The sequence below is a fragment of the Nannospalax galili genome, unplaced genomic scaffold, assembly GCF_000622305.1.
Source record: "Nannospalax galili isolate Female #2095 unplaced genomic scaffold, S.galili_v1.0 scaffold9, whole genome shotgun sequence".
Taxonomy (NCBI): domain Eukaryota; kingdom Metazoa; phylum Chordata; class Mammalia; order Rodentia; family Spalacidae; genus Nannospalax; species Nannospalax galili.
This window is the reverse complement of record NW_008360332.1, coordinates 6,675,157-6,691,503: the sequence shown is the minus strand read 5'-3', so window position 1 is coordinate 6,691,503 and position 16,347 is coordinate 6,675,157. Positions and strand designations below refer to the sequence as shown.

Sequence of the window (16,347 nt, the reverse complement as noted above, 5' to 3'; positions counted from 1 at the left end):
TGCCCTCCAACATTTCAATTTGTAGTTAAACTGTGCGTGCATGTGTTTTGTACACCTGTACGTGTTTGTGTACGACCGAGTAATTTTAAAACCTGGACCAACTACAACAACAGGAAACTGCAGGGAAAGGGAGAAGAGCCCACCCCAAAGCCCGGGTAGACCCAGCCCACACTCCACCCTAGTGAGCAGGCTGCGAGGGCGGGGAGAGCCCGCTAGGCGAAGCGGCCACCCGCTCCGCCCACAGACACGAATCCTTCTCGGGAGGCCAATCCGCAGCCTCATGCAAAGGTCCGTAGGGCGTGGCTACTGGGGCACCTCCTGTGGGCGGAACTACTCCGGAGCGCCGGCAGGGGGCGGGGTGAGGACGGGAGTCCCGCGGGCTGGCAGTGATTGGCTGACGCAGGGACGGGGCGGGACCTGCTGGTAGACCCGTCTCACCGAGGGGCGGTGCCTGCGCCTGTGCGTCAGGCTGAGGGAAGCCACTGCCCGCTGGGCGCCGCGGGCCTCAGAGGAGGAGCCGGAAGTAGGGCGTTTTGCTCCGCAGCCGTCCGCCCTGCTTCCCGGGGCCGGCGGTGTCCCACTGGGTCTGTTCTGGTCCCCGAAGTCGCCGCCTGTTCCGGGAGCCGGGAGCCCCGAGCCTGGGCTGGGCGGCGTGAACCCGAAAGCAGCGCCAACCCGGCCTGGGCCATGGAGCCCACCGTGCCGTCCCTGACGGAGGAGGACCTGACTGAAGTCAAGAAGGACGTGAGTAGCTCGGCCGGGCGCCGCGGGCCGGGCGGGGGCGGAGGAAAGCGGAAACCCGGATCGCAGTCGCGAGAAACTTCGAATCCAAAGAGCGGAAGGTCCAGGCACTGCAGGATCTGGGCGAGCCCGCATCCGGGGGCCTCGGTGGATCCTGCGGACTTCGGTGGGTCTCGGGGGCCTCGGTGGGTCCAGGGTTGAGCTGTTCCGCGCCGGTCTTGAGTGCTTCTTGCCAGTCCCCTCTTGATCCCCCACGCCACGCCCTGGGAACTGCGTCGACCGGGAGTCTGGCTGCCCAGGATGCCCTGGAGCAGAAACTGGACCACGTAGAGCACAGGGGTGGAACTTGTGTCCAGGGGGTGGGAAAGCTTGCCAGCTGAACGCTCAGCCTGGAATTCCCCTAGTAAGCAAACGCCCACATATTTAAATAGAAGTGGGTGTGAGGACATCTGACTGAGACTTCATTTACAGGTAAACGTTGAAAATATCTAATGGCTTAAGTTCTTAAACTTCTGCTTGGATCACGGAGGACTTGCACGCACCTGAATATTTATGAAAGTTGACTTTGTTGAGCTATGACTTGCTTCTTTTTTCTTTGTGTTTAGTTACTTGTTTGGCTGGATAAAGCTTCGATGAGCACTACTTTTGCATACTTCACATGAATTCAGATTGAAAACAGAACCTCAGCATGAAGTCTTAGTTCTGCAGTGCTTTAACAAAATCATCTTTGCAAACTTGACAGCAGGTTGTTGCTGATGGGCTTCAGATCGGTTTTTCTACCCCTTGTTAGGTATATTACACTGTAACCATAATTACAATTAGTGTGACTCACTACTAGAAGGAAATGCTGCCAGGGACTTGTGCTTCCGTTCCTCAGTAGAGTTTGGAGAGTGCTTTACTTTATGGAAAGTACCCATTAGCTGTAAGAATAGAGAAAATCGGGGCTGGAGAGATGCTCAGTGGTTAGAGCACTGGCTGCTTTTGCAGAGGACCCAGGTTCAGTGTCTAGCACCCACATGGTACTAAACAACCACACCTAACTCCCATTTAGGGGAATCAGACACCCTCTTCTGACCTCCCTATTGCAGGAAACTGGTGCATTTACATATATATAGGCAATACATAAATACACATAAAATAAAAATAAAACATTTTTTAAGAGGCTGGAGAGATGTCTCAGAGGTTACGCTGACTGCTCGTATAGAGGACCCAGGATCAATTCCCAGCAGTCATATGGCAGCTAACAACCATCTGTAACTCCAGTTCCAGGGGATCCAACACCATCTTCTGAACTCTGAGGGCATTGCATGGCACAGGTGCACTTTACACATATGCAGGCAATACAGACATACAAGATTTTTTTTTAAAGAATACAGAAAATCAGGCCATGCTTTACATTCTAGTTAAGACTAGGATGTTGATATCTACAATGGAATAAATAAGTGCTGTCGTATTTAAGAGGCCATCCCTTATTTAAGCAGCCCCATGAACTTCAAGACATGGGCTGCTGTGCTCCAGATTCTGTTTCACAGTTTTTGTCTTCCTACAGTCATTACAATAACCTCTAAGGAAGAGAATTGCTGTTCATTTTGTAGCTGATAAAACATGACCTGAGAGATTACAAGCAGGAGAAAAGGAGACCTGTGTTTGGGTACAGAGTGAAGAGCAGAATCCAGAGCTTTGTTACTTCTCTCGGTTCATTGATGTTATCCATTCTGCCAGTTCCAGTTTACACCTGTGTTAAATTCATGGCCTTGAGGAAACTGGAAGAGCTTCATGATGTCTATAAGAAATCCTTTTTTCTTATATACTTATCCTATTTTCACAATGGCTTATAACAAGTTTAGCAATTCTTCCACACCTTTGAACTTCCTTCTCTCTCAACTCCAGACTTTTATTTCCAAATACAGACTAGAAATCAAGTTTTAGTATCTTGCAGATTGTTCTCAGGTTACCAAAATTAAACTTTTTGTTCCCCTTTTCCGTAGCTGCTCGGTATTCCTTCAGTGTTACCTATCTTAGTGAATGGTAGGAAGTTGTCCACATGAGCACCTGTTGGTTTCAGGTTTTGCTTTCTGTGGTTTCAGTTATCTGTGATCAGCCATGGTCCAAAAATACTTCATGGGAAATCTATAATGTATAAGGCTCAAATTAAGTATTATTCTGAGTAGCATGATGAAATCTTGTACCATCCCACTGCACCTGGCCAGGGACATGAATCATACTTTTGTCCAGGACATCACACTATATGTTACCTGCCCCCTTAGTCACTTAGTAGCTGTCTTATTTATTAGATTAGTTACTGATGCCATGTTGGTACTGTTTGAGGTTTCCGGCATCCACTGAGAGTTTTGTTATGTGTCCTCTTTGTGTAAGTATGGGAACACTGTTCTAGCACTGATCCTGCTGGGAGCACTATGTTTTCACTGTTTCCTCCTTCCCTTCTTCATCTAATTATTTAATACATCTTTTCTGGTTGAATTTGGTTAATTTAACAAATATAGCTTACATGGTATTGCAGAGCTGATCATGTAGTTGGTTCTAACAAAACTTAAAAACTAAGACACAATTCTGATTTTAAAATCCCACCGTTTCTTGAACAGTAGGAGATAGCAATGAACACTACTTGAGACTCTGAAATGCAGGGTGTGTATTAAATAGGGTGTTCTGGTCTCACCTGCTTCAAATAGGTCATTAGAGTGGGAAAATAATACATAGACAGTTATACATTTGGAAGTGCTGGGGGAAACAGACACCAAGACAGTGATGTTTGGAAGCATGCAGTGAAGACCACCGATCAAGACCACTCCATGGGGGACAAACCGCTGGACCCCTCCTGGGATCACAGAGAGCAGCTGCCAGCAGGGGAAGTCAGACATCTTTGATAGGCAGTTAGATGCTTGGGTAACTTTCCATGACATAGGCTGGGCAGTTTAGTTTCAGGATTGGTTGACTCCTGATAAGCAGAGGGATTAACCTGAGCTAAGCTCAGACCTGCTATTTTAGAATATTGGGAGCTGCACTGCCATTTTGGGAGTCTGCCAAGAACCTAACATTCCAGCCTTTTGTTGATGATAAGGGGCAATAATGGTCTTTCTTTACTTCTGCTGGATAGTGACATCTGCAAAGAGGGGTGGTCTCAAGAGGCTGGAACATCAGTCTGAAGTGTGGGATTAGGCAGGCAGGTGGGCAGTGGTAGGAGACCTGAGGGAATTCAGTTAAGAGCATCTGGTTCACTGACTGTTGGGTCATCTCATTGATTCTGTCCCAAAAAAATTTAAAAGGTGTGGAATAATCATGAGAAGGGTGGATATCAATGGGCAGAGGAGGGGAAATAGAAGTAAAGGTAAGAGTAGTTAGGCACAAATTCTAGGCAGGGAACCAAGAGAAGTCAGAACAGCATAAATTTTAAATGTTCAAATCAGAGTTTCTTGATGAGGGCTTCCAAAAGCATTCATCTGTTGGGTTTCTCCTCTTTTATTTTTTTGGCTGCCATAACTGGACTCAGGATTTACTTTTCAGGTACTTTGATAGTTGTTGGAGTAGCTAGATTCACAGTGTGAGTTCCCTCCCAAATGGCCTAGTCTAGACAAGGAGAGAGAAGAAATTTAGCCATCATTTAATTTTTAGATAAGAACAGTAGTGGGTTTTTCCTTTTGGCTGCATGTAGGCACTGCAGAGTTGATTAGACCAGGATTTGAAGTCTTGCACCTGAGCAGCATTTTCTTATTAAGAACAAAATCATTAGTGAGAAATTGTCTAAATAACATCTTATATGAACATAAGCCTAATATCTGGGAAGTGTAATCCATTGGACTCTTAAAAGAAATATATCAATCATTTAAATCTTTGGTTATACCTTCCTGTTGGGTGTTTAAGACCAGTTGGCCCAAATAAGGCAATTTATTTTTACTCTAAAATCAGTTGAGGATCTGTTCCTCAGGGTCACATGGGCTTGGGAGGAGCCTCTGGTTCCTTAGGCCTTTCGTTTACCAGTTCCATCTATGTGAGGATTAAGTCAAAGTTCCTGCCTGACCATGGCTTTGCTTGGAAGCTCTATGTTGATCCTGCTCTTTTTAGACTGGACATTGGTTTGAGTCCTTCTACTGGGGTCTCAATGGCCTCACTGAATAGGAGGACGAGTGACTCATTATAGTTACAAGACATTGTGAGAGATAGTCCCCCCTAGGACTAGTCAACCTTGAGGGCAAGGAACAAAAAATTGTCCCTTTAAGTCCCTCTGTCCAGATTATTATGGGCCTAAAAGTAAGGCTGTTAAACATCCAAGAGGGTTAGATTAGTTACACCAGTCTGGTACTTTTAATTACCATGTAATATGTACACAAAGCTTGAGCAGAAACCATATATTCTTAAACCTTAACTAGATATATTTTGCTACTTAAGTTTATAGGAATTAAATATTTAACTGAAGTTTGACCTTAGGAAATTTAAGACTACTTTAGTAGATCTAGGTATACAGAGGGCTATCCAGATAATAGGAAGAGTGGGCCTAAGTCAGGAAAAAGAGATTGAACATCACAGGTTAATAAGTATGCATAGCCCAGGAAAGGAACTTAAAACAACTTTCTTAGGGCTGTCTCAAATGAAATCTGTTCTACTACAAACAGAAGCAGTCTCCTTTCTTTCCCCCATACCCTGATTTACAGTTTTTTAGAAGGAAGAGGGTGGGTCATATCACATACCTATAAACAAGAAATAAGATGGTCAAGATTCAGTTTCTTTCTGTATTGTATACATCTGGTTCAAGGAGGTAAAGCCTAGTTCTTCTTGAGCCAAATTATCTTGTTACAGGCAAAGGAAAACACCAAAGGTAACACTTGCATAACATAGAGAAACATAAAGGACATTTTCCAGTAGCGCAAATAACCCTGATGCTGTCTGCATCCAAATTCCAAGCCCCTCAGACTGTTATCTTTTAAAGAACCATGGTAGAGGAAACCACCTCCCCGCCCCCATCCCGCCCCAAAACCTGAGAAAAGTCAAGGAAAGAAATGGCCACATGGTGGGGAGAAGAAAGCTTTAAAGAAAAGAAGCACAAGATGCTAGGGGAGCCCAAAGCGTTAAGAAAGCATGTATAGAAAATGGGTATGAAAAAGAAAAGGAGAGAAATTACACATCTCTGAAGAATTCAGAAAAGCGGACAAACTTACAGAGACCTACATGTCTGTGGCAGGGCCCAGAAGCAGAGCAAGGGTTGGGGGAGGGTGGATTATTTTGCCTGTGTGGTGGCAGAAGTTGTAGAATTTGGGACCGATTACCAAGTTTATATTGGTGCCAAGCTGTGTTACAATAAAAAATAAGTCAATGAAGCTTAATGAAATCCCTGAGTCCTAAGGGAGAGAGGGATTTAAGAAGACAGGCAAGAGGGGGTAGCAGAGTCCAGTTTAAAGTAAGAGGAACTGTGACTAGTTAGAGGGAGGAAGAGAGACAGCCTTGAAAAAAAGGTTGGAAGAAAAGGAGACCTGAAATTAGATTGAAAATAACAGTATCAGCCAGGGATCAGAGACCATCCTCAGCAACGTAAGGGGAAAGAGACACACTGGAAGAGGACAGAGAAAGAGAGAAAGATGGAAGACAGGAGTGCTATGCCATCAGAGCTTCTGAGCCACCTTAAGTCGTCGTAGACCAGTGAGAGTTTGTAGCAGAGAACCTTCAAGCCTAGGGCAAGGAAAGGAGAAGGGAGGGGTTGTATGGGACCCTGTGGGGGAAGTTCTGGAGCTTCCAAGTCCCCTAAGTCATTCAGAGCATGAAACAGAATAGAATTTGACAGGGACCTAAGACAATGAAGACCTTTGTGACTTCAGAATATTGAAGGAAAGCAGGGGTCACTAGGTGAGATTAGGAAAGTGGCCAGAATCAGTTCATGAAGGACTTCGCTTTGCTCCTAGTAGGGGCTTGCTGAGGAATTACAGATTTTTCTTTTGAGTTTTTAATTATGTATTTATTTTTATGTGTATTGAGGGTTTTGCCTGCATGTATGTAAGTGTACCACATGCCTGAAAACTTGCAGAGACCAGAAGAGGGTGTCAAATCACCTGGAACTGGTGTTATGGATGGTTGTTAGCCACCACATGGGTGCTAGGAACCGAACCTAGGCCCTCTGGAAGACCAGTCAGTACTCTTAACCACTGAGCCATCTCTCCAGCCCCTTGTTTGGTTGGTTTTTAAAGATCCAGCTGCCTCTGTATGCCTCAAGAGAGTGAAAGGGAAAAAGCAGGGAAAAGACTCTATCTATATAGTAATGCAAGGTGATGGTGATGTGGAGCAGGGTGAGGGCAGTGGAAATGGATAAAGCAGAATTCCAGATGCATCTTTTTTTAAGGTTTCTAGTTTTAAAGCTGAAAGTTAAGGAAAAGTAGAATCCCATTAATAAGTAGAAATATCAAATCAGTTAAATCTACCAAGTCTGAAGATCAGAAAAGAAAGCTGAGCTAGTCCCGTAGTCCCCAGCATTCAGGAGCTGAGACAGGAGGATCACAACTTTGAGGCCAGACTGGGCTACATAGCAAGGTGCTGAAGAGAGAGATGGGAGTAGGGAGTGGGGAGAAAAGTTCCATAGAGATCAAAGGAAAATCTGGATAGTCATATTATGTGACAAGGAGAAAGTAGAGGAGGGAGTGGTCAGCTGTGTCCATGCTGCTGAGAAGTCAAGTAGGACGAAGGTGAAAAGTGCCTGATTTGCCAGTAAGGAGGTTATTGGTGACTTTGGGAAGAAGAGCAGACAGAATGGAAATGTCTGGGGATGAAGTGGGAGGTGAGATGAAAGAAGTGGAGATCTGGTGTACAGAATGATGAAGTGTTACTCACAGGGTGCTTCAAGAAGAGGGATTGTCTAGCTCATTAAGGTAAGGCTTTTCAAAGATGACCAATGGCTGATCTTAAAGGATGAATGGGAGCTGAGAGTTTGAGAAGAGGAAAGTAAGACAAAGGTAGCAGCATGACCATAGAGCAACAGTCAGCAATCATAGGTGGAGCATAAATTCTAGGGTAGAGCAGTGATAATTAAACTGGAGAGGTGGGCCAGAACCTTAGTATCAAGACTCTTGTCATAATCAAAGTCATTAGTCTATGTATCAGACTGTGCTGAGCCTTCATATACACTATCCCATTTAGTCTTACAAATGAGTAGTTTTTTATCATTATTTTATCAGTATGGGTCCTGAAGTTGCAGTGGTGAAGTAATTTGTTCCATTTCTCACAGAAATGTGTCACAGATTCAGAATTTGAACAGAAGTTGATCTAATTCCAGAATCATGCTCTTAACTTCTGAACTATTCTGCCAGAGTTAAGAACACACCCTTAGGTCATAGGCAACACACAGTGTTAGTATAATTTATGTAACACCGGATTACCATTTTCTCTTGAAAAATTAGAAGACATAATAAATGTATAAAAGAGATTTGAGAAAGTGGAAGGAGGTAGGAAATGGAGTTTGTTTTCTGTTATCATTCCCATGTAGACTATAAGGACCAGAGCTAGGGCAGTGCCAGCAATAGAGCTGAGGTGGTGATTGACAGGACTTGGTGGGTGATGGATCGGATGTGGCAAGAGTAAAGAGAGGAAGAATTGAGGATGAGTTGCAGGTTTGTAGCATGGCTGAATATATGATGGTAACTGGGATTATAGTAAATGCAGATGTTGAGAACAACAGGAAAATGATGGGGACGATAAACTTGGTTTTGGACATGATGAATTTGAAGTCCTTGGATAGCAAAGTGGAAGATGTCTTGATCACAGACATAAATTTGTGAATCATCAGCATATGCAGTAAAGATGGCAGTAGACAGGGTTTTTCAGATTTATCTTTTAATCTATGCTCATAGCTTAAATTCAGTGCATTCAGAATATCTTATGGAAGGTCATTTCTGCAAATTTCGAATTGTTTTCTTTGACCCCTATTTTGGCTCCCGTTAGTCCTCTCTAAAATTTTTCTTACTGACTCTTATTTATATATTTATTTAACCTGAATTTCTATTGATTAAGCCCTCTTAATCTAGGCTTTTCTGTCATCTTTTTCCTAATTTATTTTTTCTAACACTATTTGTCTCCCTATGTATCCATCCTTCTGCCTTCCACCAAGAATGACTCAGTAAGTTATGGTTTCCCTAACTGACCTCAAAGCAGATACATACCGGCCCTACCAAGGATTTGTTTTTTGTTTGTTTTTAATGATTGCACTTTAAAGTGATGGGATAATTAGTTACAAGCATAAGAAAGTTGTGAATTGTGAAACCTCCCACTAAGTTATCCTTCCTGGTCCAAAATTCTGAAATTCTTTACTAGATGCTACTAAAATGTAGAATCTTTGTTCTTATCTTTACCCCTGAACCAGATGGCCCTCTGCAGACTTCCTGTTTCTAAAGACCTAGGTCCCTCCTCACAACAGACCAGTCTTGTTTTCAGGTGTCAGAAAGGAGCAGGGCAGAGCTATGAGGGGTGCCTGGGATCTGCTTATGTCTGTTTGGACTTCCTCTTACTTAAACATGCCTTCTCAAGGGCCTGAGCCTCCTGTTTTCAGGACAGTGTGCTCACCAGTGAAAGTTCCTAACTAATAATGCCCTGTGATTTTTCTGAGTGTTAAAAAAATAACATTGAAGCATATTTTATTTTATGTCTCTTAGGCATTAGAAAATTTGCGTGTTTACCTATGTGAAAAAATCATAGCTGAGAGACATTTTGATCATCTACGTGCAAAAAAAATACTCAGCAGAGAAGATACTGAAGAAATTTCTTGCCGAACTTCAAGTAGAAAAAGGGCTGGAAAATTGTTAGACTACTTGCAAGAAAACCCCAAAGGACTAGACACCCTTGTTGAATCTATTCGACGGGAAAAAACACAGAACTTCCTCATACAGAAGATAACAGATGAAGTGCTAAAACTCAGAAATATAAAGCTAGAACATCTCAAAGGTAAGCTATCTTGGATATCGGACAGTTGATTATTTTACTTTTATGTGTATAAGTGTTTTGCCTGCATGCGTGTCAGTGCACCATGTGTGCAATGCCCAGAGAGGCCAGAGAGGATGTTACATGGCATTGGGTTGTTACCTGCCATATGGGTGCTGGGAACTGAACTGGGGTCCTCTGGAAGAACAGCAAATTCTCTTAACCACTGAGCCATCTCTCCACCTCCCCAAAGGATGATTAATTTAACAGTGTTTTTTTTTAATCTTTATTTTATGTAAATGAGTGTTATGCCTTTATGTGTGTAAGTGCACCCATGACATACAGTGCCCACAGAGGACAGAAGAGGGTATCAGATCCCCTGGAACTGGAGTTAGTTATGGACAGTTGTTAGCTGCCATGTGGTACTGGGATTCAAGCCTGGGTCTTCTTCAAGAACCAGCCAGTGCTCAACCACTGAGCCATCTCTCCAGCCCTTAACAGTGCTTTTAAAACTGTAAAAGCAGGGGGCTGGAGAGATGGCTCAACGGTTAAGAGCACTGACTGCTCTTGCAGAGGACCCGGGTTCGATTCCCAGCACCCACATGGCAGCTACGAACCATCCTTAACTCCAGTTCCAGGGGAATCTGAAGCCCTCTTCTGACCTCCGAGGCCTCCAAGGCCTTGCACGACACAGGTGCACTCACATACATGCAGGTAATACACTCATACACATAATATAAAAATAATAAAGAAAATTTGAAAAAAAAAAACAAAACTGTAAAAGCAATAAGGCATAGTGGTGTACACCTTTAATCCCAGCACTCAGGAGGCAGAGGCAGGTTGGATCTCTGTCATATCAAGGCCAGCTGGGGGCTACAGGGAGACCCTGTCTCAAAAAGACCAAAAAAAAAAGAGGGAAGGAAGCTGAAAAAAATGACCATTTTTCTTAACAAAAACTTAAGTGTCAGAATTATATTCAGTTTGCTTTTTTTAAACCAGATATATCATATTACAAAAGCGGCTGAAGAGATGGCTCAGCGGTTAAGAACACTGGCTGTTCTTGCAGAAGACCCGGGTTCGAATCCCAGCTACCACATGGCAGCTAACAACTGTCTGTAACTCCAGTTCCAGGGGATCCGACAGCCTCTTCTGTCCTGCAGGGGCATTGCATGACACAGGTGCACTTACAGCAGGCATAACACTCATACACATAAAATAAATAAAATATTTTTAAAAAGTGATATAAAGTATATCACTCAGTTTCCTATATTTGTATTCATTTAACAATATTTATAGAAGTTTATTTGTAAAGTATAATATAAACTTAACCTATTAAAAAATAAGCTCTGAAAGCACCATATATTATATTTTAAGAACAAGACATAGAAACTGTGTGGCTCATGCATATATTCCCAGACTTAAGAAGCTGAGACAGGATTGCCACAAGTTCAAGATCAACCTGAGTTCCAGATCAGCCTGGTCTATAGGGTCAGAACCAACTTCAGACAACAAAAGAATATAGATAAAGGATTTTAATTAACTTCGACTATGCTTTTCTGTTTTCTCCCACCTGTTGATCATCAGCAGTAGTTGGCATGTACTTATGGAATCATGTATAAGATATGGAAGTCTAAACCCCAGAATCATACTCAGCCTATAAGAGGCATGGGAATTGAGACTAAACAGAGCAGATTTCCTCTCCCATTTCACCCTCACCCAGAGCACACTGATGGGAATCCTGTGGAGAACTGCCTGCACAATTCAAACCCCAGCCTGCTGCTCCACACCATCCCGTTTCTCTCTTTGCCTCTCCAGAGCACTATGTTAAGTGTGCTTGTGATAGAACTGTACTCCAGCTGTTGTTGGCACTGGAGATAGAGAAATGAATAATTTAAGGATCTGCTCTCAAGGAACTCCTAATCTCTGTGTCTTTGCTATGACCGAGTTTCCCCTCATGAGTCATATATAAGAAAATAATTTCTGGGGCTAGACAGATGGCTCAGTGGTTAAGAGTACATACTGCAGGGCTGGAGAGATGGCTCAGCGGTTAAGAGCACTGACGGCTCTTGCAGAGGACCCGGGTTCGATTCCCAGCACCTACATTGTGGCTACAAACTAACTCCAGTTCCAGGGGAATGTGAAACCCTCTTCTGACCTCCACGGCATGGCACAACACGGATGCACTCACATACATGTAGTCAGTACACGCAAACATAAAATAAAAATAAAATTTAAAAAAAAAAGTACATACTGCTGTTCTAGAGGACCTGAGTTCGATTCCCAGCACTCCTATCAGGCAGCTCACAGCACCCTGTAAGTCTAGCACTGCATTTATGTGTACAAACCTGTGCATATGCACATAATTTTAAAGTAATAATAGTAATAAATTTCTGAGTCAGGTGTGGTGGTACACAGCTGTAAGCCCAGCCCTCGGGAAGTTTAGGCGGGAGGATTGTGCTTTCAAGACCTGCCTGGGCTACACTGTAAGATCCTGTCTCAGAAAACAGGAAAAAAGAGAAAGAGATGGGATAGTTTATGTAGCGTAGGACAGAAGTGTTAAATATTTTTAAATTAGCAGAAAATATGACATGCAAATATACTTCTAGACTTTATTGGTTTTACCTATAATTTGTCAGTTCAGGAACTTCTGTGCCTTTACACAGCTATGTTGTCTGCTAAGCATAACAGAAAGGTAAATTGTGTTTGTGTTTGCTCTGTCAGTCCTGAGGCTAATTGTTCATTATGTGTTTGGACATAAAATCCTTTGGTTTTAAGTTAACTGTAGACTGAGAACCAGGACACTATTTGCTTACAGTTCTCACTTTCCCACAGTAGTCCTGCAGTGCTCGGCGTGGCTTACTGTCTGCTGCCTGTTTCCTTATTTTAATAGAGTAACACACCTGTGACTCACAAACCAGTAATAGCCATTATGACTTGTAGAATTTGAGTATATGCCCAGTTAAATCTTCTTTTTAACCAGCTAATTGTTTTGTACCAAATTGCTAAAGAATATTTATTAGGTGCGAATGGCACTTGTAATCCTAGCACTCAGAAGACTGAAGCAGGAAGAGCCAAAGATCTAGGCCAGTCTGAGTTACATAACAGGTACAGCGCTAACCTAGGCTACCTGGTGAGATTTGTCAAGGGGGGAAAAGGCGTATTGTGAAAGTGATTTTATGAGAAAATTTTTGAGCTGCCTTGTTTTCTTCATATCTTTCCATGGTTAACGGCAAGTGAACTCAGCTTTCTTGAGGCTGTTTCCTTAGCTCGAAAATGTAAGTAATAGTGCTCTTTTTGAGAAGGGCAAATGGAACTTGCAGTGGATGGCAGATTTTATAAATTGCCGTTGAAATTCTGATGCTGGGCATGGTGGTGCACATCTGTAATCCCAGTGCTTAGGAGGGGGCTGCAGGAAGATGGAGTAAAAGGCCAGCCTGGTCTACACAAGACCTGCCTTAAAAAGCAACAAACTGGTTGTGTGGTAACTAGTTTATAATCCTTTCGAAGTTAGGAGGTAGGAGTGGGTTCCACTTCTTAGTTCTTTTTCATTTGCTTCTGAATCATTTTGTTGTAGGACTGAAATGTAGCAGCTGTGAACCTTTTCCAGCTGGAGCCACAAACAACCTTTCTAGGTCCAATTCAGACGAGAGTAATTTCTCTGACAAACGGAGAGCATCCACCGCCATGTACCATCCAGAGGGAGAATCCAGCACCGCTCCCTTCTTTTCTACTACTGATGCATCTCTGAATTTGCCTGTCCTGGAAGTGGGCAGGACTGAGAACAGCAGCTTCTCTTCAACCACGCTTCCCCGCCCTGGGGACCCTGGTGCCCCTCCCTTGCCACCTGAGCTGCAGCTGGAAGAAGGAGGAACTTGTGCAAGCTCCAGTGAGATGTTCCTTCCGCTGAGGTCTCGGGCTCTTTCACGCCAGTGACACCTTCCTGCCTTCCTTTAAATAGTGACAAAAAGTGTTTTAAAGGATACAATCTTTTTATAAAATCATTGTAACAATTTACTTACCTGTCTTTTAAAACACAGTGTATACTCTCTTTGTAAATAGGATTTTTAAAATAAAAGCAGCATACCTATATGGCAGCTGAGTGTAAATCGTGTTGGGATATACTTTCCAATATTTTTTACTTTTTTAGGTGTTTTAATAGTTTCAATTTTTTTTTTATGTTGTAAGACTTAATTTTTACAGGGAACATTTCTCAATTTGGGAATCAACTCGGGCTGAGAATAGTGCTTCTTAGTGCATTTGTACTAGAAATTTTCAGTCTCAGGTTTTTTTTCCAATCATTTAGCAGTAAATTTTTAGCAATAAGCTGTTTTTGTTTGTCATAAAGCCAGCCACTGTGGGAAAGCTGCCAGGGTACCAGGAGGGTCTCCCCCTCGGTCGTCCTGAGAAGTCTAGCATGCTGGTGGCATGTGAGCCACTTGTGACCTGTGCCAAGATTCCTCTCTCCTAATCTCTCCACTTGATATGGCTTCCTTTGGATTTTTCAGTCTTGGCTTCATAATTTTTGTTCCTAAAGATGATACTGATATGAACTTCAGCTATTGGATTGATGGGATTTTTAAAAATTACTTTTGCCTGTTATGGAGGTGCACACCTTTAGTCCCAACACTACGGGGGCGGGGGGAGCAGAGGCAAGCAGATCTACATAGCAAGTCTAGACAACCAGAGCTACAGAGTGAGACCCTGTCTCAAAAAACATCTTTCTCTGAACTTTTCATTCTCCTAATGAGTACTGCTATATGGGTGAAATGACTAGAATAATTGATTTTGGAATGTGTGTAGTTCTGTTTTTAATATTTGAAACAATCAAGCCATTAGCAACACCTGTCATTTCATTATATTACAAAGCTTGACTAACTTTACACATTTAAAAGAACTGTTTTTATTTAAATTATAATTTTACCTGTTCCTGACATCCGCCTCCTAGATATTTCTGTTATTTAAAAAACAGGAAATGAAAATTTGGTATTAACAATAAAGGGTTTTTTTTTAATGTAGTACTATGTTTTAGAATCAAAAACACAAAATGTCTAATTTTCAAATGTCTAAGCCTTTTGTATTTATACTAGTTTTTAAATAGAAAACATTATTCCAAGCCAGATGTGGAGGCACATGCCTATAATTCTACCATTTAGGATCAGGAAGCAAGACAATCATGAGTTTGAGACCATCCTGGGTGAGTTCTAGTCCTGCCTGAGCTACATAGTGGAGACTGTCTGGAAAGGGGCAAGGGGTGGAGTAGGGAGAAGGAAGGAGAGAAGAGGGAGTTTAAATGAGAACATGGCTTGACATGGGATGTAATACATTACTAAGTTAACTAATACAGTAACAAAAAAGTTACTTTTCAGGAATACCAGATTAACACAGTACAAAAATAAAAAATTTGCTCTCATTTTTTTTTTATTGCCTTTGAAAACAATAGTTTTTGGTAGAGTCGTAGGTTTAACAGAAAAGTTGAACAAAAGTAGTTTTAAAATACTTCTGAATCCTCCTGGTTTCCCATACCTTTTTTTTTTTTTAATTTTCATTGAATTTTTGTGTATTTCATACATAAAATGTTTATACTCCTTTCCTCCTTCCCCTGTGGCACCCTCCCATAGCCCCCTCCCCCCACTGGAGTTCATACATTCTGTCATTTGTATTAAGGCCTATTTTGTAAAGTTAGTGTCCTGAGATGTCCCTTAGTGCAAGTTCATCCACTGGGGTTTAGTCAGCCTATCTAGAGTTTCTCTCTTCAAGAATATCAGCTCTTCCTCACCCAGCAGTAATCAATTGCCAATAATTCTTCCACTCATACTAACTTCTTATATTGCCATGGTAACTTGTTACCATTGAGGGCCAATATTGATGCATCATCTTAATACATTATTATTAACCAAAGTCGTATTGGAGTCTGTATTAGTCACTTTTCTGTCGCTGTGATAGAAACACTGACCAAAGCTATTTACAGAAAGAAGAGTTTATTTGAGCTTAGGGTTCCAAGGGAATTACAGTCCATCATGGCAGGGAGGCATGGTGGCTGGAGGTGGCTGGAGCAGGAGCAGCAGAAGCTAAGTTCTCACATCATCACGCAGGCACAGGAAGCAAGAGAGCATCTGGAGATTTGGTAAGACTTAAGAATTCTCTAAGCCCACCCCCAGTGATGTGCTTCCTCCAAGATAGCCACACTTAAAACCTGCCAAAACAGTTCCATCATCTGGGGACAAAATGTCCAAATACTTGGAACCTATGGGGGACATTTTCATTCAAACCATCACAGAGTCCCTCTTTGTTGTAGAGCTCTGGGTTTTTAGGAATGTGTAATATCTACCATTAAGTATCACAGAATAGCTTCTCTGCTTTAAAGAACATTCCTGTGACCTCCATTCATCCTGCCTTTCATCCCAACCATGGCCAACACTGATCTTGTCATCTCTGTAGGGATCATCACAGTGTTGAATCGTACAATGTGGAGTCTCCTCGGCCTGGCTTCTTTCAGTGTGGATCCTCAGCCTGGCATCTTTGAGTAGCATTATTCCCTTAAAGTTCCTCAGGTCCTTTATGATGTGTTCACCTGCCTAGACACACCTCACCTTTGTACAGGGTCAAACAAGCTAGGATAATGGCAGTTTATAAAGTTTCTAATCTATTTTGATGTTTACATTTTGTGTTTTACTTGTTTTGATAAACAACTTTGTCTAT

At 42.4% G+C, this 16,347-nt stretch overlaps 1 protein-coding gene across 1 annotated transcript; it reads left to right on the top strand.

The window, feature by feature from the left end:
• The first annotated feature begins 432 nt into the window (after window positions 1-432).
• Window positions 433-15,058, top strand: Bcl10 (BCL10 immune signaling adaptor). Its single transcript, XM_008826244.3, has 3 exons — window positions 433-744; window positions 9,384-9,672; window positions 13,223-15,058. The coding sequence occupies exons 1-3, from the start codon at window positions 688-690 to the stop codon at window positions 13,579-13,581; spliced, it is 705 nt and encodes a 234-aa protein (XP_008824466.1). The 5' UTR covers window positions 433-687; the 3' UTR covers window positions 13,582-15,058.
• The last annotated feature ends 1,289 nt before the right edge of the window (window positions 15,059-16,347 follow it).